This window comes from Eleginops maclovinus, chromosome 22 (genome assembly GCF_036324505.1).
Source record: "Eleginops maclovinus isolate JMC-PN-2008 ecotype Puerto Natales chromosome 22, JC_Emac_rtc_rv5, whole genome shotgun sequence".
Lineage (NCBI taxonomy): Eukaryota > Metazoa > Chordata > Actinopteri > Perciformes > Eleginopidae > Eleginops > Eleginops maclovinus.
The window spans coordinates 12,677,811-12,699,652 of record NC_086370.1 but is presented as its reverse complement, the minus strand read 5'-3'; the positions used below and the strand labels follow the sequence as shown (position 1 = coordinate 12,699,652).

The window sequence follows — 21,842 nt, the reverse complement described above, 5'->3', positions numbered from 1 at the left end:
CGCTAAAACAATAGAACAACTCATTTGTGACCATCTATGATTCCTTTGTCTCAAGCCTTACGTCACATCTGGCTACGGCTCAGCCAGCCTGTGTGTTCTTCATCACATCCTGAAAGGTTGGGGGAGGGGAGGGCAATCAAAGCTCCCTGAAAAACCCCACTGATGGGATTTGTAGTCAGTGCTCCTTGAAAGCTGCCATTACTATTTCTGGGACCTGCTTTTTTATTTTTATCAAGAAAAGACTGAAAATGCCGCGAGTCAATCAGTTTGCGTCTTTGGATAATATCTACTGAATGGAGATGTCCCACACGATGGGGCGTTTTCATGTGAGCCCAGATATTTACACATACTGTCTCCCAGTTCAATTACATGTGTTCCTTTGCTTGCAATTCCCTGCCTCAATGGCTACGAGTGAACAGATTTATAGTAATATGATGCAACTCCCAGGATACACTGTAGCTGCACACAATAACTGATTCAATTCTGTGTGCTATTCAGCTGCAGCCTTTTGGATAATCGACTTCCTTTATCAAAGGGCAAAATGTCCTAATTTATTATGTGGACATTTGTTGGAAACTGCAAGAAGGTACATGAATTTGTTTTTAGCAATAGCATATAATGGCAAATATTCTGAATGGATGTCAATAAATATTGTTATAATGTGAGCTGTGAAGGGTTGGAAATATCTGATGGAACTACATGACAGTTGCTTGTGTTGCTCAAAGACCCAACACGAAAGAATTTAACAGCAATTTGTCTTTCCGGAAATCATTATCCTCTCGTCCATTAGTAGATATACTGTAGTAGTGATACGGTTGAAAGCAAATAATTACTCTGTGGAAACTGTTTAAATACTCTGGATAATCTTGAGCAACCTGGTCACGATTTCATGGAAGGAGACCTAATGTTGTCCATAAGATATTTTTGTGGCTTTAAATCAATAGCCTACATTTTGCACAGGTCATACAAATGTTTTCCGATGAAAAGTGTGGCAGATCAATAGATGGAGAGTGTACTTGGTTTGATCCTTACCTGCCGCCTCTTTAAATAATCCAGTGCTATTTGTACATTCTGGAGTCTGTGGAAGCGCATCCTCCCTCTCTCCCGAGGCTGTGGACATACAGAGGGAAGGAGAGCCATGATTATCAGGTACTTATCAAAATCAGAGGACACATTAAATAAATGATTAGTAACATCATGGTGAACACAGGACATGCTCCCAGTTTCTTACCCGCTACTCTGGTGAGACACAAAAAAAACTCTACCTGCAACAAGAGTAGCCATTTCTGCAGGCTCACCCAAAATCTGAGCATATACAAAACATTTTCCACCATTTGTATCTCCAAAAATGTGCTCTTAATGTGCAATAACGAAACCCAGTAACACACCCAAACAGCTGCAGTGTACATGACACACAGAAATACAGGTGTTTTGCTGTGCAATATGTATTTTAAAAATAATAGTGCTCCATTGTTCGAGCAAATATCCAATATCTTTTGGCAAATGGACAGTCAGGGGCCACAGCATGAGGTAATGAAATGGAAAATGCGTTGAAGCCAGGATGAAGCAGCAGCAATAGATGTTTGCTGCATTCAGCCAGATTTCTAAGATGATAATAGCTGATAGAAGAACCCAGCTCATATCAATAGCAAAGCAGCAATTTTTAATAAACCCATCTCCCACAGCCTTCATTCCGTAGACCTCATACACTTATAAACAGCTCTTAAGGCTTCAAAATACCTAAAAGCAGCAGATGAGAAATGTCCTGACGGTTTAGAGCACTATGATTGTATAGCTCAAAGATGGGCAAAGCTAGCAAGACTGATATAAAGACCCAGGCTTTAAAGGCAATTTCCTTTATTGCATCTTTGTCGTGCTTTTGCAAAGTCAGCTTGCCTATTGTATTGTGGATGCATGCTCAAAAAGACAATTTGAGCCTGAATATGCCTGGGCCTTTAGATCATGTGCACATCCCCCTACATCATCAGTTTCATACGGTCATGTAAACAATGATTCAGACATGATTTCCTGATCAGAAAAGATGGCATTGTGAAACATAGTAGCAATCAAAGTTGTTGCTTGATTGTGAAAAGTGAAACACTACTCTCTAAGCATATAGAATAACTACATAAAATCAAATCATTCAGTGGGATTGTTTCTACAGTCCTGTTAACTGGCCACACAGCACAACTCTGCATTAGTTTGTTAAAAGGGGGTTTGAGGGACAAGCCACACGTACCCCCTTATCATCATCACCATCGACCGTGTCTCCATGCTGCTCAACCGCACATGCTTCTGTCCCACTCACCAACCGCAAAGTCTTCAGAAAATCACGCTCCCTTGGCTTATCACCGAAAAGGCAACACATGAGGGAAGAAAGGAAAACATGGACACACACAGCGGCCAAATCAAAAGGAAGTTGAGACAATGGACAGAAACCAATGAGAGAGTGGAGAACAGAAGAAGGGGAAAGTAGAGGGGAAACAGGATGTAAACAGAAAATAGATAGCTCTTAGAGGATGAAAGTTAGTCACACTGGGGAAGGGAGTAACTGCTGGGGCTTCTTTCACAGGAATACATGCAATATAAATACAGTAAATGATAACATTATGGAGCTCAGGACTGCACAAAGACTATTACCATACATTAGTAAAAGATGAAATAATGACATGTTAACATAAAAATGAAATAATATAAATAGCTGCTGGTTATATAAAATATACAGATACAGTTTGCAGCTATTTACTCTATACTGTATGTAAGGGACTTTTATTTAAATATACAGAATTTAAGATGTGTCTTGAATTAAATAGCCCCCATACTGCATAACAAGACCAAGAAGCCAGGAGGTAATATCAAAGTTTACAGTTTTTTGGTTAAAATAACGTGTGATATAGAAATCATTTTCTAACAATACTACATAGCAACTCTATTCAAATATTTCAGTTTTGCACTACACATGGTTACTGTTTTTAAAAAGTGTTTCTTTCCTACATTTTACAACTAAAATGAGATAATTTGATGTGAAGAAACTTTCTCGTTATTTCTACATTTAGCTTGAATAATAGCTGGAAAGTAACCTTGTGGAGAACAATCTCCTAATAGTTTTTTATTCTAATTCATTTTTACAGAGCAACCGTCATAGCAATCAATCCAGCCCTGTTTTAATCCCCAGCTTCCTGCACTCAAAATAAACACTGCTTATGATTGGGATATAACGATACACCTTTATAGAAACAATTCACATCTTCATGTTTGGTCCGTGTCAGGTGCAGTAATGTATGTTTGCTTAGCGTCAAACAGATAATTCTCAATAAGACTTGACAAGAACTTTATGAACCAGCAGTGTTTGTGTCCTGAGGGTCAAAGTTCTCAGAAAAGAATATGCAGGAATTCTAAATACATAAGTTTAAATAACTGTCCCTGTTATTGTGCTATTTAAATACAATTCTTTAATACAGAAAGGAAGGTCTGCAGCAGTCTTTATGTCTTGTACAAACTGATAAATCTGTGCTGTTTCTACATATGTTCTGTTGTTAATGCTAGGAGTTTATGCTATACTCTAATAAGCATGACCAGAACTATTTGGGGCTTTGCTTTGTGATTTCAAAGTAGCTTTTGATGTATTCTATCATGGTTTTTCTATTGCTTAAATGTTAAAGTTAGCTCCTGTTCTGGGTATCAGGGTCCGAGTGAAATACATTTTAAAAAGTTAGCCTTTAGCAGTTAGTGCGTTAAAAAGGCTAGTTAGCAAGTTAAACTTTGTTAATGACTGATTATGAGTGGCCAAGAACTCGCAGGAAACTCAAGTGGGCAACAAGAGAGTCAGTTTTCCTTTTCGCAAGCTTTTTCTTGCTTTTATTTTGCATACTGAAAAACAACCACCATTCCTTGGTAATCTCCATCTTTAATATCCCATCAAGTATTTCGATACTTGACCACCACTACTGTGACAAAAATAACCTAATCTCTTAGTGCTTCCAAGTAAAAAACATCCTTTAGTTATATTACCTACATGTAGTAGCACAACATAATTAAACACAATGAGGATTACATCAGACAGATATCCCAGAAAGGATTTTCGTGAGTTTGGTGGACGCAAAATCACAGCATATCTGATTACAGACCATCAAATCCCAGGATTTTCTTCCTGACATCAGTTATGTAAGTAAGAGAGAGGAAGGTCAAGTCCATCAGTCATGCGAAGGTGTGATAAGTTGCTCTACATGAACACGTTTGTAATGGTGTCTAATGACAGTGTGAAAGTGTTGGGATTTCGTAAGACTGATCAGAACTTAATAGGATCAACAAACATCTGTAACCCAGCCGTGTAAATAAAAACAACAGGGAAACATTAACTCACCAATGTGTCTCCAGACAACACCTCCAGGAGCGAGATCAGGTTATGTCCATCTCTTAAATCTTCATAGAGGTCATTGATATGCTTTCGTACCTACAGACATGAGGGAGAATGCAAAATGTGAACATCATATATCAAATTATTACTAACACAGCTTTAATTGATGATTGGTTATACTAATAGCCATGAAATCAAAATTGTATCCCTTGGAAAATGTCTGACCGCAGAGGATCAAACAGGAACAATGACAGACTCTCACATTTCAACACCTGCCGTTAATATAGCTCAAGCTTTGCTATTGGTGTTTCTTATGTCATTCAACTTGGTGTCAGTTTCAGTTTAGAAAAAAACTGTTTTACTCATTTAACAACTAAATTCATTTCGTTTTTATTTCCTCACAGTTCCCTCTAAATGGAAATGAGTGTAGCTTAAAACACACAGGATATCATCGTGAAGTCTTATCGTGGCACTTGAGCGAGACACCTAACCACTCCAGTCCCAGAATTTCTCCTTCCCGTTGTCCCATCTCTTCTTCCCGTCCTAAATACCGCGCCTCTGAAATCACCGTACTACCCGCTGCCCGTTGACCTGCTTTCACACAGGGCTTTCAGCACTGTAATCCTAGATAGCGGCCACAGCTGTGAAACCAAAATAGACTTACACCCTTATGTTATTGGGTCAACAAAGCATATCCACAACTGTTACTCAGCACCTCAGATTTCTTAAAGAATGAAAGAGACTTAAAGAATAGGGTGGTCTGATATCTGTCCCTGAATCATGAAATTAAGAGATGATTAAAAATAAACCAAAAACTTATGTTTGACAAGTTCAAAAACTAAAGTACAGCACACATTGTTTTTATATGGTGTTTCTCATTGCATGTGTCATGTTTTATTGCAGTACTAAGACATAAAATATGATTTCCTTATTTCTTCGTAACGTGACAAATATGACATAATGCATCTCTTATCAAAACAGAGTGAGCGGTAGCAGATATTTCCTTGAGGCAGATCTGCACGCTTCCTTATCATGATTTTTTTATTGGAGACAATAAATGCATTCTGTTTGAGAAACGAAAAAGCCAATGATCATAAAACAAGTAATCAGCACTGATCCACAGGAAGCCCCACTCCCAATAAGTAAGGACCCTTAACCCTTAAACTGACCCTTAAGGACAGGTTTATGGCCCACACCACACTTTGGAGATGATGATCAAAGAACACAAAAATCCCCTCAGGAGCAAAACAATAAATCAAACATGGTTGGGGGAAAAGAACAGCCCCCCCTTGTCATGTAATAGTACAAGTCTGTTAACAGCATGGCCCTATTTTCAAGGTGAAGCTGCTCTACAGCTGTGTTACCAGTTAATGGACTAGGCCAGAGGTTTTGTCTCACCCTGTATAAGCTGATGTTTAACAGGTGTAAAAATAAGCATGTTCCACATCTTAGCTTAGCGGGTTAGCATGCTAACATGGCTAAACTAAAACTAAACTAAACACAAAGTAAAGCTTATAGTCGTGTTGCTAGCACAGTGAACCTGGAAATGTTGAGTACACCAAAGTTTTATGTTAGAACGTATACTGCGGGTCCCGAACACACAGAAACTGCCTTATGCTAACTTGCATATGTTCAACAATTTGCACAATTAGCATAACTTGTGTTAATTACAATGAATGGCCTATGTAAAACACTTTTGGAGTGGTTTTCAGGGTGAGGATGCTGAATCCATTTCTGAAATTTTCAGGCTAAAAAATGTCAGTCTAAACCAGAACGTGGCAATATTTTTTCTCTCAGTGGGATGATTTTGACTACCATGAGGAGTGTTGCGAACATTAGATATAGAAACTACAAGATGAAAATGATTATTTCTACTGTGGACAATTCTTTTTCAAATAAATAGGCAATCTGTCCAATCCAAATGATAAAATGTTCTGCTTAAAACAGTCATTTTTGATACTGAAAATGTCAGAAATGGATTCAGCATCCTCAATTAACCCCGAAATCATTAATACTAAGTAACACAAGTTATTCTAATTGTTCAAATTGCCCAACATATGCAAGTTACCACCAGGTAGTTTTTATGTGCAGGGGACCCGTACTATACATAATATACAATTGTAACATAAAACTTTGGTGTACATTTACGGGTTCACAATAGGACTCTATGAGCTGGCAATTAGACTATAGGTGGATTGGAATTTGTAAAACATTCAACAGATAAGCAACGTTAATTAAAGGCTATCCTGAGGGGAAAGCAATCTTGTACAAAATTATAAGGCAAAACACCCATTGTTGTTTAGAGAATGTCACTGAAAACCATTACAGTCAACCTCATGGTGAGATTACAGAAAGCATGTAGGAACTATTATAGCCTGTATAAAATATATGGGCCCATTTTCACAACTCTGACCTGCTGATGTTTTCCAGCAAATGTACTGTCACATTGCAAAAATAAAAATCTCCTGCTTACTCAGCTTATGCACAAACTAAACTACCATTGTTTCATATTTTGTCACTGGCTCAATACATTTTTTAAATACTGGGTTGCTGCTTGCACATTTTTAATCAGAAAATAAATTGTTTCCCTGGAAGATATTCAATGTACAGGACTCATGGAATCTCATACATGAAGCAATGCAGTGTCATGCATTTCTACTCAATTTTATCATAAGTCAACAAATGCATGAATGAATCAGAAAAATCCCCTTAATGTATATATCACTTACCTGTATGTCCATGTCTTATAACAGAAATGAGTGTGTTTTTTAGTGACAGCAGTGATTAATGCACCACTGTTGCATAAAGTATAACATTATACATAAATCCTGGGAAGTGATTCATTTTTATAAAGGCTTCTTTGATGAGACTTGCCAGTGCTTGTCTGTCTGATAAAGTCTTCATTAAATTCCTGACAACCAGTTGCTGTAGCAGAGCTACAGCACTTGTCAAGTTAAATGACTTGTAAAGCAACTTTAATAACATTTAGGGAGGAATGTTAGCATGTTGGGACCCAACACAAAAGGCGGTAATTATTATTACTGCCAATTCTTATCTAATGGATTGTTTATGTTAGAGGAAAAGGGTTTGCTGATTGTTAGGTGGAAACATGTTGGAATTTTAACTATTATTTAGGATTCACCCTTTGGTTTGATAAATACAGTTCCCAAAGGAACACATGGAGGAAATCAGTTTTCATCTAAACAGAAATATATTCTAAATTGGACACAGAAACAGGTAACAGAAAATATGCAACTATTACACATTAGTTCTTACCTTCAGGAGATGCTGGTTTATCCATTTGGTAAATGTCTTTTTCTGCACTCTGTCTCTTTCATCTGATGGAAAAGAGAAAAAGATACAACTTGTGAGTTTTTCCCACATTGTAAAGCATCACCACAGAGGTGTTCAGGCAACATTAGAAAAGTCTAATTTGGCTCTTTGCACGTCTGATGTGCAACCTTATATGTTTAGTGGTAACCGAGAACAGAGAAAAATGAGGGAACAGCAATTATTTTCTGATGGGTTGATAATTCAACTCCAATTATTTGAATTTTGAACATAAAGCTGTTCACTCTTATACCTTAATATTTTGCTTCCTGCTGCACAGACAATGTGTTATTTTAGGAATTATTTGTCCACTGAAAGTGAAGGATGTCATTTCCCAGAGGCTGAAATGACATCACTTTCTCCTGCATGCTGTCAATGAACACATTATTTTTTTCGTTTCCCTTTACCATAGCAACCAGACTTCCTGTAGCCAGTGACAAAATGTGCAACCAGGAGGATAAAAATGGATGCAACAATTCAAAGTAATTTGGTTGCATACATCTTCACAAAATCAATACTTGTTTTAGAAATAGTACTGTAGTATAATAAAGAAAAAGTATCAAGTTTTCTTGTCAACATTATGAACAACTTGTGTTTCTCGTTGCTGTGTTCTCCCTTAAGCTTGGCCTCTATCCAATGTCAGAGCAGCAGAGCAGGATTCAGGCCAGTTACCACAGTTGTGACTCATTCCACTGCTTCCACGTCTCCCAGTCTGCCTGACAAAACATCCTCCTCAGTAAACACCAAAAGAAATGACCATGTTCAATCAATAACATTAACAACGATCTGCCAGTTAGTTCCCTTTTAACCCACTGCTGATGTCAACAGCGCTGTGGAAGGTCAGTATGTCCCTGAGCTTTGAACACAGATAACCTCCTCCATTTAATAACCCTTGGTTACAAAAGAGGTTCTGCTTCGGGAAATCTTAATGAGCAAGCGCAGACATGACTAACCTCACAAGGAAATGACAGGAAGAACCAGTAAGATAAATACTGACCCATGCAGCACATTAGCGTTACCAGGTGAGCTCTATGCTCACTCTCAGCCTGAAACAGGTACTTCATCCTCTGCTTTAGCTCCTGCGGGCTGTCGAGAGGATCTTGAATCGGGCACACCGATGCCATGTGTATAAGCGACTGAGGAAAGTGTAATACGCTCCCTCTTCTTGCCTGCCTGCCTACGAGCCTCTAGGGCAGCCGTGACTCCCTTTTTCACCAAGCATCTAGAACGAGTTCGGTCAGGTTTTCCATGGCTACTCACTATTTTCAGTTTCCATGCGGTTAAGTGTTTATCTAGCGGCAGCAGTCGAAACCACAGGCAGAAATCAGTGCTTATTATTAAAAAAAAAAAAAGTTCCTGCAAACGTGGTTCCAATGGAAGGATACAGACAGTTCATTCAAACTTCAGTTTAAGAGTAATGTCCTATCATTTCTGATGACAGCATGCATCACTTGATTAATGCAATCATCTTACTAGTGTATATTGAGCAACATAAACATGTCAAACTAAAGATCTTCATTTCCAAGGGTGTTTTCAGATAATCATCTCTTTTGTGCATCAGCTGCCAAGACACACCACAATGTTTGCATCAGCAGAACTAACTGAGCACACATCCTGGAAAATAAGAATCAACACCCTTCTTGAAACAACAGTAACAGAAAAGGAAATTGTTCCCATCCTTAGATGCAGGACTGTGGAGTTGTCTCATATCCTCACGCAAGTGTGCCACTATCATTAAAAAAAAGCATATAAAAACCCTTACTGTAGGCTTTTGAATTATCATAAAGCTTAAAAAAGGCATTTACACTTTATCAGAGGTAGCTCACAAGCCACGTGAATATACCCTCTGTAGATTACATTTAGTTCATCTAAAAATAGCGCATCTCTAAAAGCTGCAGAGAATCAGTAAGTGGGTTCGTCTGCCAATTATTTTTTTTACACATTTAGATCAAGGCCTCACATGATGCCAAACATCAAATAAAAGAATGAACACATCAGCCGATCAAACCACAGTCCAACAAAAACAACACTTATGAAAAAAGGATAAGCAGACACAGTAAAAGTAGTCAGTCAGAGCTGCTGTGTCATTGCTAATGTATCTGTTCCTGTGACTCAACAGCAGATTTACAGAGGACTAAAGCAGTGCTGCCAGGAGTAGGACATTAATTTGGTTTGTAAAGTCCATATATAAGCTCTTTGCTGCATAATGTATAAACCTCTCCTGTGAAACTCATTAGTATAGATTGGCTGAGCAATCCAGGAAACTGTCCAGCTCAAAGGACGGAGCTGAAAGAGTGCATTATCAACCAGACATGGTCAGCACTGGTTAATGCACATATAACGGTTGGCCTAGTCTGAGAACCAGGGAGCAGGTTTAAATATATGATGAGACAAGTTATTTCTGTAACTGTGCTTTCCCCTCAAAACATTCGGGTGTTTTAAAGTATGGTGCCCTCTTGAGGATCATATGAAAATAAAAAAGTGAACTTAAACTCTGGTTTGATATTTCTTTAAAAGAAATAAACTTTAAATAGTCTAAATTATAATATAAAAACAGTTGGATAGATGAAGGGGAACAAAATCAAACATTAAACAGAAAAAGTGACATGATGTCATATCAAATGTGATCACACACTCATTCTCCAGTTGCAACTCTGAATCGAATCAGTCTCAATTCTACTTATCCGATCAAATATATGTTGTGATTACAGTATAGTATCTGGACTTTTCCACATTTTATCTAATTAAGATTCACATATTAAAAAAATGTTTGCCATGTAATCTTGCCACAGTATTTGTATTTTTTACTCAGCAGCACCACACTGAGATTTGCACTCAGTTTAAATATTCAACACGCACAAAGAACAACATCCCAGTAAAAGTAATTCTGTCAACCAAAAAATGAACACCAAATTCTAGAAGATGTGAATTTAAAAAAAAGACCAGTTTCACTTCTTTGCACACAAGTACGAACCTTGAGTTCCATTTTCAAATATTTCAGGTTTGATTTGAAAAGTTATTTATAAGGTTTAATGTATCCAGAAAGTTTCCGCATGAGCCTGAAGCAAAGATAAAACCTAACAGCAACTGCTGAGGTGTAAATTAAACACTGACTGAGTGAACAACTTCTTTGGCTCTGGCATGATTTCTAATAATAACATGGAAACCGTTGATGACAGTTTATGTATGATATGCTTGTAAAGTGAAAAGCCTCCAATATATGAAAAATGACTAGAAATAGAGCAAAGTGATTCAACTGAGCCCTTCATGGCAATGCTTGAGGTATAGTAAATAATCAAACACACATTTTCTTATGATCTGTTAAGAAAATTCTTACTTTTAATTCAGATTCATGTCCACCAAAGGTTTGGGTAGAGTTTTAGAATGTGTTCACAAACAGCTTGTGACCTTTGATTTAAATGGGTTGATGTTTAAAGGATCACAAGAGCCTGAATAACCGCCTGTCTCTCATATTACACTTGAACTCATTCACATTTGAAACGCGTGTTAGTTCAATTAATGTTGTCATTAAAGCTTCCTTCAGATATGAAACTTAAAACCATGACAGTAAGTTAAACCTGGTTTAATGAATTAAAGATTGATATTTCATTTCATTGTATATCATTATTTAGGTAGTGTGAGCATATGAGCAAACCGGTACATTCCTTCTTTTAACAATGCAGCGAACAATGGAAATCATGACACATAACAGCCAGTTTTGTATAAAAGTAAAGTCTGAACCCAATGCTAGCCACCACAGCATTGGAATAGAAAGGGAGCAAAGCGCTCCTGAGACACTTATTTGTAGAGCTCAGCAGAGCACATGTGCATGGATATAAATAGCTACAACCCTAAAACATGCTGCCCCTGCAACTGCAGCCCACATAATCTGTGCCACTTACTTCATTTCCTAACATACAACAAATATGACTGATTAAGTATATGGTTGTGGTTGCATTTCGTAAATTAAGTAAAGTTAATTTCTTATGCAGAGGCTTTTTCCTCCGTATTACTACAGTTGAAGGAATACAGGAAAGAGGGAGAGAGGGAGAAGCATGCAAAGGGGGCCAGTTTCAAACCCAGGTCGCCGCAATAAGGATGCAAATGTCTCCCAAATGGCAGGCCAGAACCTCCTCTATTTGGGCTATAAACATGTGTGTAAACAGATGAATAAGAAATTGTGAAGCACTTTGTTAAGATGGGAAGTTTCCATCAACACACAACCAGAATTGAGCAAATGCGAATAGCAGCAGAACAGGCCACAGCACTTTACTTGTGCTTCTGTGTACAAGAGAGTGGATACATTGTTGTTTTCAAGAGAATGCCTGAGTACAGGGGGCCGGTGACACCCTTTGGCATCTTGTTATGGCCCAAAATATCCTCACATTCTGAGTATAGCAGAGTCAAAAAGTCTTAGCAATCAAAATCCATCTGGTAATCCGCTTGACCTCATATGGGAGGGAAATCAAAACAGACACAAAGAATAAACTGAAAAACCACTCAACCTTCCAGCCTATGACAAGGACTCGCTAAACATTCTTGCTAAACAGCTTGCATTTCACATGTCTTATGTCACAACCAACTCAGAAAGCAAAGGCTTGTGTACCTTAGCTTAGCTTTGTTTTTAGTACAAGGCTGTGTGTTGCATAGCAATGGCAGAGATGTTGAAATGCAAGTCTACATCAATGTATACTTGATCTAAGTCAACATTTCATCACTGTGATAGAATAACAAAGTTCTAAAATATCACAAAATGACATGAATCAGCAAAACTATATTGAAGTGACAGTGATAATGTCTAGTTCTACATACAAACAGGCAATATTGAAGCATCCAAAATGAAAAGTGTTTGCCGCAGGCAAAAGCTTAATCGCGAACCCACAATGTTTCATCAGGATTAATAACATGTAAAAACAAGGGTTTTCACTCAAAGTCATGATGTGTCAAAAGCCTTTTTTTATTTGTAACAAAATGATGTTTGTAAAAAGAGTAAAAGGCCATTCCAGCAGCTCTGAGTTTTGACAGCTAAATGCTAACATCTGCATGCAAACATGCTAACACTGACCATAGAAGGGATACAAAAAAGTCAGTTGCATGGCTGAAATGGGCTGGTGCAACTTAAAACATTATTTAACCATGTATCCTTGTCAGGTGAAGCATTAGGCAGTTAGTATTAACCTACATAGAAGTCCACCGAAATGATGAGTCGGCTAAATATTGCAATCTTCCCCCATTGCATTTTAATAGACATGTAATAATAATTGTCTTTTCTACAACCTGAAGCCGTTAGCATAAAGGTACATTGAAAGGACATGTACAAGCCAAGATTTTCTTAATTTCTGTCTTAAGAAGACAGTTTGTGGTTGTGAAATGTAATACTCAATTTCTCCACTTTTTAGTCTAATTACCTTTGATGAAAAAAAATGGAGGATGAAGGTGAATCTATCACAGTGCATTTACCACAAAGGCACTCCAATAGGAGGAAGCGTTACAGGCAGCTAATGGGAAATACACACACACACACACACACACACACAGACACACACACACACACACACACACACACACACACACACACACACACACACACAGACACACAGACACACACACACACACACACACACACACACACACACACACACACACACACACACACACACACAGTCTCCAATACTCGCCTGCATATGTGCAACAGCTGCAACTGCCACATAAGTATTTGTGCCAAGTGACAAAATCTTGTTTTCGACTCACACAATTATATTCAGTAGATTCTACATCAAGATGTAAAAAGTTAATTATTAGTGCTACATGAACACTAATTGATCACGATTGTGATTTAATATCAAGAACTTTCTGTCTTGAAAAAAACCCTAATTAGGAAATAAAACACTGCCAAAACATAAAACCTCCAACCACAAATATCTATTTTAAATAGAAAAATCTGTTCAGATGTAGAAAGCTTTTCTTGAAAGGAAAATTGGGCTTAGATTACAGCCATAGTATATGATTCAAACTATTTTCAGTCTTCAAACCAATTGTATCCATGGTCTGTATTTTATCCTTCTTTTTACAACCAACCAATGACATAAAAGCATAGCATTGATTTCAAAATGGTAGATATTGATTCATGACACAACAGATGGAACTGCTCATTTCCTGCCTATGAGCCAGTGGAGAAATCTGTTTCCTGCTGCTAATATGGGATTGCTTCCCAGCATCTGCTGCATTCAGGAGAGAAGGGTGGTGCAGCTGGAGAGAGAGCCGAGAGGCTACAGAGCATGAGTCAGGGGTGGGACGCAGACGCACAGAGATGATCTCATGTAAGAGGAGCTAAGCAGAGCTGTGGAATGAGATTCAGTAATGCTGGTCTTTCCATCACCATGACAGCATATAAATAAAACATTTAGAAATACAACAGTGAGCAGGCATTTCACTCGTAAAATGCAACTGCAAGGCATTGCATTAAAGCTATATATAGCAATACGTTAAAAAAAAAAAATGTAAAGAATTCCAGAAATCATGTTGCATGTAAATCTCGAAATGATAAAAGGTAAGAGGAATAAATTATTAAAAATAAAATAGAGCAGACATATTTCTGTAGCTGCAGCCTGATAGACCAGTGAGTAAAAAGCTTTGTGAGAGCTCTGTAGATTACACTGCCCATTTTAAATGAAGTCTATTGATTAAATCAAGGAAGGGGCTTGGCCAGGGCAACAATATTGTGTTTTAGCATAAGTACATATGTATATTGTGCTTTGTCTCCACTGTAAAGGCTTTTTATTTTTCAACATTTATTTTTCAGATAAAATCTGACAGACAATAATAATAATAATACCAGATACATTTCAGACAAAAACTGGCATACGGTTCTGAGACAATATCTACTCCGGATGAAACCTGTAAAATGAAACCACAAGCAGTTGCTCGATGTTATTGTGAAATTGCAAAGTAGAAAGTTGAGCTGGAGTCGGATACAGATCCAAAAATCTCATGCACTTAATTAACCATTAGCACATAGCACTTAGGATTTTGGCTTTGTTAGCAGTAAAATGACCCTTGATAATCAAATATCCCAGTTATTATCATATTTGTTGACAGTTTTGCTAAACAAGATCCAATGTGTGTTATTTTAAATAAGTTAAATCTTTCCAGATATCAAATACATAATATGTCATACCAAAACGTTTTTTCGGACTAATCTCTGCATGGAAATAACAATGAAATGCCATCTGCTTTGCAAAAAAAGGTTTTAATTACAGTGGAAAGGAATTCATTAGCAGCATTTTCGGGTATGTTCTCTATGTAATTTGTGTCTTTTGACAATGATAAATCAATCTTAAAATCTAAGTTTAATTTTAACCTATATGAAGCTGGAAAATAGTTGAGTAATAGAGTAGTCAATCAATAGAAAATAATATCCAACTACTGCTAAAATATCTGTTTTTAGCCTTTCATATACAGAATTTCCTGCTTTTCCCTGTTTTCCTGCTGTTCTATATTGTATCTGAATGTATGTGGGTTTTGAACAAATAAATAAAGACATTTAAAGATATCCCCTTGGACTTTAGAGTCCCGTTCTGGGAGACCACACCTGTACAGTGTTAATCTGTGAGCTCCGTTAATTGGGTTGAGACCACTGTTAATGTTGCTCCTTCATATTTAGTGAAAAGCCAAAAAAGGCGTGTCACAACATCAACAAGTCTCTGGAACTTGGATGCTTCTACCCTAAAAACAAAGCGTCTTTTGTACAGAAACAGACAGTCTCCATAGGGCAGCATGCTGCGTGTGGGCCACTGGGCCATTTGAATGTGATGAGTGGGCTGTCGACATAGAGCAGAGGGGTTGGGCTGGGCACGGCTCAGGAGGATGCACAAAGGCAGTGACTGTGCAAAAAACACAAAGCTCTCTTACTTGCCACTGTGTTTGATAATGCATGAAAACACAAGTGGAAATACGTGATTTTAAGAATCATACGTTTAATTAACGTCTCTTAATGTACCACAAATCCTTCTCTTATTTAAAGATTAGGTCATAATGCAGACGTAATGATTCACAACAGACCACACCCTTGCATAACCACCACTAAAAGAGCCGGCATTAGGTATGTCTTTGAGTCAGTGCATTCCCATAAAATAAAGGTTGAACGGATGCTTTTTATAACATCACATTTAGGAAATAAGCTTCAAATGTATTTTCCTAAAGTATTACTAAATAGAAACACAATTTAGGAACAATAAGTTTAGGCTTAAATCTTCACCTTTTTTCACTAAATGTTTTGTTTGATGATGTTTGATTTAAAAGTAATGCATTACTATTATTTAACCACTTCAATACAATAAAAACACATAGAGTCAATTTGTTGTAGTGTGAATGTATGACCAGAATTAAATAAACTACACATTGGGCCACAATTTTTTTCAAGAGAAATCTGTTTATGAGCACTGAAAAGCAGGTCTTGTATGCTAAAAATGTAAACTATTTCTCCATCTTGAATTCTAATGTTCTGAGTATTATCGGCAGGGCTGTCAAGGTTTTCAACAAGCAAACCATGTTTATATGGGTTCAAATGTACGGTATTTTAAATCAAACAATTTTAACCATATGGCATTTTAAGAACAACATGAAATGCAAAAGAGCCAACTGAAACAGCGAACTTCTGATCCATTAAACCTTTCCTGATGTCAGAGGAGGATGAACTGGTGGAAAACGCAGTGGCCCCTTCACACTGACGGCCTGTTGAGCAGGCTCTGCAGGAACTCTGTGCTCCCACGCAGCCAGTGCCCATTGCCATTCATTGTTGTATGCGTCGCAAAACCCCTTTATTATCTAATTCCACAAGTTTACAGTCTTTTGTAAAGCCAGCATTGAATTTCCATAAAATCCACAGCAAATCCCTTCTTAAGTGTACTATTAACTGTAGTACCTAATTAGTGTGGCATTCTTACAGCTGGAGCAGTAAGAACTACAGTGCACGCAGTCAAAAGTGATATCACCTCAATTCCTAAATCTGACATTTTTGTCAAACAGGTCAGTACTTCATGCAGCATTTCTTTTATTTTACTCAAATGTTAATCGGTTCATCAAAGACCAAATAGGTGTTGAACAACAATGTATCTCCTTACATAACCCTACACATCGCACTCAACCATTATTGTGAAGCCTGCACAATGTTTTTTCTTTCGGTATCATCTATTCTCTCACGACTCTGGAATTTAACCAGACAACAAGTGGCACACAGCCACATAAACATCAACTCATCTGCACAGTTATTGACTAAAATGACACATGCGGGTACCCAGGACGATTTTATAAGTGAAAAGTAATGCATGTATCCACCTGAGATCAGCAACAAATCTTATGTGCTCTTCCTCCCTTCCACTAATTTCCATTAAAAAACCATGTCAGTCATTTTCCTGTAAAACTGTCCATGGACAGACAAACCAAAAAACAGAGTTAAAAATAAGTTGCAGTGCATTAAAATAAACTATCTTGAATTGGTTAGACAAAGATCGACTTTATAGCTGGCCCACTGGTTGTTTACTGGTTTGTTTTGTTGTGTTTGTTCAGTTGCTAGTTGTTGAAAATGTCTCCCTGTGATTCTCTTCGCATCACATGGACAGGAGCTTGGGGCTCTTGGTGATCGCAACTGCAAATAAAACTAAAGCAACAATGAAAACAGTGATTTCCCAGAACATAGTCAGATATAAAGAAGATGATTCAGCTGTGGAGAAGCAAATTTGTTTTTAATGGAAACGATAAATACAATTATGAGCTAATTTCATGCCTTGGAGGGCAATTTAACATTTAATATTTGGCATTATTTGATTTAAGAAGATATGAGTTTGACACAAATGTAAATATGAATTTCTTAGTCATATATGGTCAAATACACTGCTAACTATGGTATTGTATACAATGAAATCCACCAACCATAATATAACTTTCTGACATTTTCATCTCACGTAAGATTTGCCTTGTGTAAAACTTAAATGTAATTTATCACCTTACTCTCCATGTGCCACTATTCTCTAACTAAAGCAGGCCACAACTTTGCAAAGACACTAAAAGCTGGATAACAGCATGTTCTTCTTTCTTTTTCCTTTTTTTGTGACGATGATGTAAAAAAGTACTTTGGGAAACAGAGTTTTAGTGAGTTTAGTGAAAGTAATGATTAGCCCACCGGCTGTTCTCAAGTCTCTTGTTCAATTACTCAGTAGCCACACATTTATGTGCAAAATATTATTGAGGTCAAGAAAATTAACTAACTTTAATCAGTTTTGCTTATAAGAAACATAAAATGTGGACAAAATGTTAGAATTGAGACAGATAAAACCTTTTAGTATTGTTTGAGGCTACAACTCTTTCAATACATTTTAAATTTGTTGGTAAAATTATCAAGAAAATACCAATATTTGTCTTACCCTTCTTAGCAAAGTTCATTGTTCATCGAAAAACTGGCAGAGAGTAGAATATCCCCCAAAATTCACAACCGAACATGTAAAAAACTAAACTCACAATGATAGTTGTGTGTCCCAGCTCCTCTGCCTGAAGACAACAGCTAAAGACTGCTACTGATGCTACATCATATGATCCCATTAGAGTCCAGTCAAGGATGTTAAGCCTTATACCACAGCTGACTGGCGCTGCTGGCTAGAATACTCAGCAGCTGAGAGAACATGCTCACGGCAAGCATTCAGTACAATAGTGTGTGTTTTGTTTTACTTTGGGTTCTTTTGTGGAGGGGAAACACAAGAGTTAAAACCGCTGCTGTCAGTTTGAATTCAGCTCCACCACATATCCACAGGCCATGGCCTCAGAGTGCACGTGTGTGATTTTGTCAGCGAGCTCGAGCTGTCAATGAGACGCAGAGTAACATAGACCCCTTATATGTGATGGATTTCCTCTAATTAATGAGACCCAAATAGCACCGACGTGAAGTGACAGGAGCTACTGATATGAGCTAACGCCTCACACTGCTATGTCATTGTCCTGCCAGCCCATAGACCACACATAGGTTGGCTGAGCAATATTCAGTCAATGATACTCACCCTATAATATGAAAAGATATCATTTGCAGGATGAAACTAATAAATTATTACTTAATTTCTGTTATGACCTTCTAATATGACATAAACTATGCAGAAATAGTGATCCTCTGGTTTGACAGACACATTTCAAGATCTGTGTTTCAATATTACAACTAAACTCAGGGAATACACCTCTAATCTATTGATCAGCTGAGATCATCAAATACAAAACTCATAATAAAGCCTTTGTCTTGGCTACTAAAATGCAGCCTAATTGTGATGTCATGCAGGAAATATTTCCACTTTTCCACTGCAGGCATAAAGACACCAAGACCAGCCAGTCACCAGAGAGAGGGGGCAGGCTGACATTTATGGAACTGTCAAGCAGCAATCAGGCAATTTCTGTATCCTCCCAGAGCCTTAAGAAGAACCAATCACCATTGATCCTACCTTTATATTTTTCCAAAACATCCTCGTAAGCTTGGAGGTATTCCTGTTCGTCCGAAAGTCCATAAGGCTGCGGTGCGAACTGAGCCATAACCCGGGCTCCACAAACTGGACATTCACTAGCGGCGGACAGGGACACAGCGTGTGAGTGTACGCGTGTGTGTAAATGTGTTTCTGTGTGCATGTGTATGTGCTGGGGACTCAAGAGTGATCGGCGCTGTTGTTGCACTGAAGGAAACGCCCTACATCCCTCCCTTGTCTGCGCTCTGGCCAATAGGCGACACTTCCTCCCTTGAGTTCACTGGATTGATAGGAAGGACTGTAGGACTTGCTGCGCTGCAAAAAGTGCCTGTCCTAAAAAGTCTATTGAGTCAAAACTGAGTCTTAAATGTTATTAAAATACGAATGAAATATTATTTTTTAAACATAAAACTCAATATCCTGTAGTTTAACTCGGTATGTAGAAATTGGCCTTAGTAGGTTAAATAGGATATACAAATCACACTGAATGGGTTGATCATTTTTTACAGTGTATTATAATAAACGTTTTTCCAGGCGTCCCCTGTACCGGCTTGTAACATGGATCACGATCTTTTTTCATTGTTGTCCACCTGCCAAAGACTATTCCCACATTGATTGACAAAAGTACAGTTTGACATTCTACCTCTGAATTTGCTGTCCAAAGCACAGCAGCTGTCGACTACGTCACACAGATTAATTTAAGGTGCGAAATTGAACGCAAAAAAGTCCCTAAATTATAATCTGATATAGGCCTACTGTAAGTGATTATACAACCTTAAATAGGGTCAAAGTATCATTATAAAATAATTAAGTGCTGTAAAACTTCATAATCACATTTGAATCTACCAGAGTCCATAACAGTCTGACTTTTATAAATCATAGTTTGCTACAATAATTCTTAATTTACGATTTTGATGGAAATTCTAATTAGCCCAGTTATCCCTTTACAGTCAGGAAAGGTTCCTGTGTTCGTTTAATTCCGTTGAATTTATCTAACCTAAAAGAGTACTTAATGTAATAACGTTTTTGTTATCTTGAGTCCCTTTAATCGCCTTTAATGAAATATAATCCACTATTATAAGGGTCATGTTAAAATAGTAGCAGTTTGAAAATGCACCACGTATGCAAATACCCAATGGTTAGTTGGAAAGCATACAGATTAAGAGCAGACGAAAATACCATCACATGCCACAGATCCAGACCCTGTTAAGGCTACCAGGAGAAATAGCCTACTCCTTAACAAGTCGCTATAAGATCATGCACCCAACATATACTGCGTATATTGCAGCATATTCGCTGATTGTTTTTCTCGCTACAGCAATAGCATCTCGTAAACACGGGCAACAGCAAGATCTGACTCACCTGCGATCCTGAGCACAGCTCTCTCCGCTGGATCCAGCACGGATCCTCCCTGGATCTTCCTCTTGGACCGCTCATGTCTGGGCAGGTTCCAGGGTAAAGTGTCCCCTGGAGCAGGTGATGCTGACCCGGATTTAACACTGTAGTCATCCTCGTCTGAGATATCCGCGGAGGAAGACATGGAGCAGTGAAGGGAAGGGTTCCCCGAACTGGAGCTCTGCGAGACAAAAGAAAACGGGGATAAAGAAAAATGGAACAATGCTTGTCTTGATGTAACACAAAACGAAAGGGAAGGAATAACACGCCACAAATCCCAATATTTCTCACCGTCGCGGGTCAAAGTGCGCACTGCGAGTGTAGGTGTGAGGCGGCCACCAAATCGCAATGATACATAACAATAAAAGATTGAGCCAAATCAAAGCAATGTGAAATCAATAGTATCTGGCTCCCCCGCCAGGACAACAATAAGACTTACCACTGTATACATGGTGAGCTGTCAGCTGGAAGAAAAATAACAATCCTTGTTGCGGGTTATTAGCGTCCACCCTTCAGTCACACATTATACGACTCAATTACAAAAGGTGCCACGCCCTTTGAGGGATGATCCGGCCACGAGTTCGTCCCTTATCTACGCATTTAAAGATGCGAGGTGATGTCAGATCTCCAGAGGGCTGAAAAGATGGTACGCTGTGTGCTGTCGAGGCAGAGCTGGACCGTGATGGGAGAGCAAACTGCATGTGTCTCCGCGTCATACCCGGTAGACAACAGCAGCAGCTTCAACAGCTCGATGGTGTTAGAGCGCCATCCCTGCACAAAAGGTGCTGGGTGACTACAAAAACATCAGAAGCGGGGGTAAAAAGAGGACAAGGTGTATCCAGAGTTTCTCATAGCGACGGCTTTACAACAGATCCACAGAGAAAAGCACTAAAAGGAACACGATACCTTAAGTGTCTGCATTGAAGATGGGTTGTTAACCACGGGGTGCAGTGAAAGCATTCACATATGTTGAGCTAATTACCTGAGAGGGAGGAGAGGACCATGGGAGCAAAAAAAAAAAGGATTAAGTAGGATTAACTGAGTTTAATTCTAAACCAATTGAACCAAAATGTAATTAAATAAACCTCTTTAAATGAATCCTTGCAAGGGTTTTCTTTGATGTCTTCTTGAATCTTTGAAAGATTATAATTGAACACAATTTTCAGGATGAAAAAATTATTTCTGTTGCAATATCCTACTGCACCCTGCCACACCTGGGATTGAGCAACAGAGCAAATAGAAGGAGCCTAAGGAAAGACAGGGGT

General features: G+C 38.2%; 1 protein-coding gene across 1 annotated transcript in view; it reads right to left on the bottom strand.

Moving 5' to 3' along the window:
- Positions 1 to 21,842, bottom strand: part of dst (dystonin) — a 98,307-nt gene that overhangs the window by 71,803 nt on the left and 4,662 nt on the right. The window contains 4 exon segments of the mRNA XM_063874378.1: positions 1,033 to 1,110; positions 4,364 to 4,453; positions 7,634 to 7,695; positions 20,545 to 20,758. Coding sequence (XP_063730448.1) covers positions 1,033 to 1,110; positions 4,364 to 4,453; positions 7,634 to 7,695; positions 20,545 to 20,758 — 444 coding nt within the window.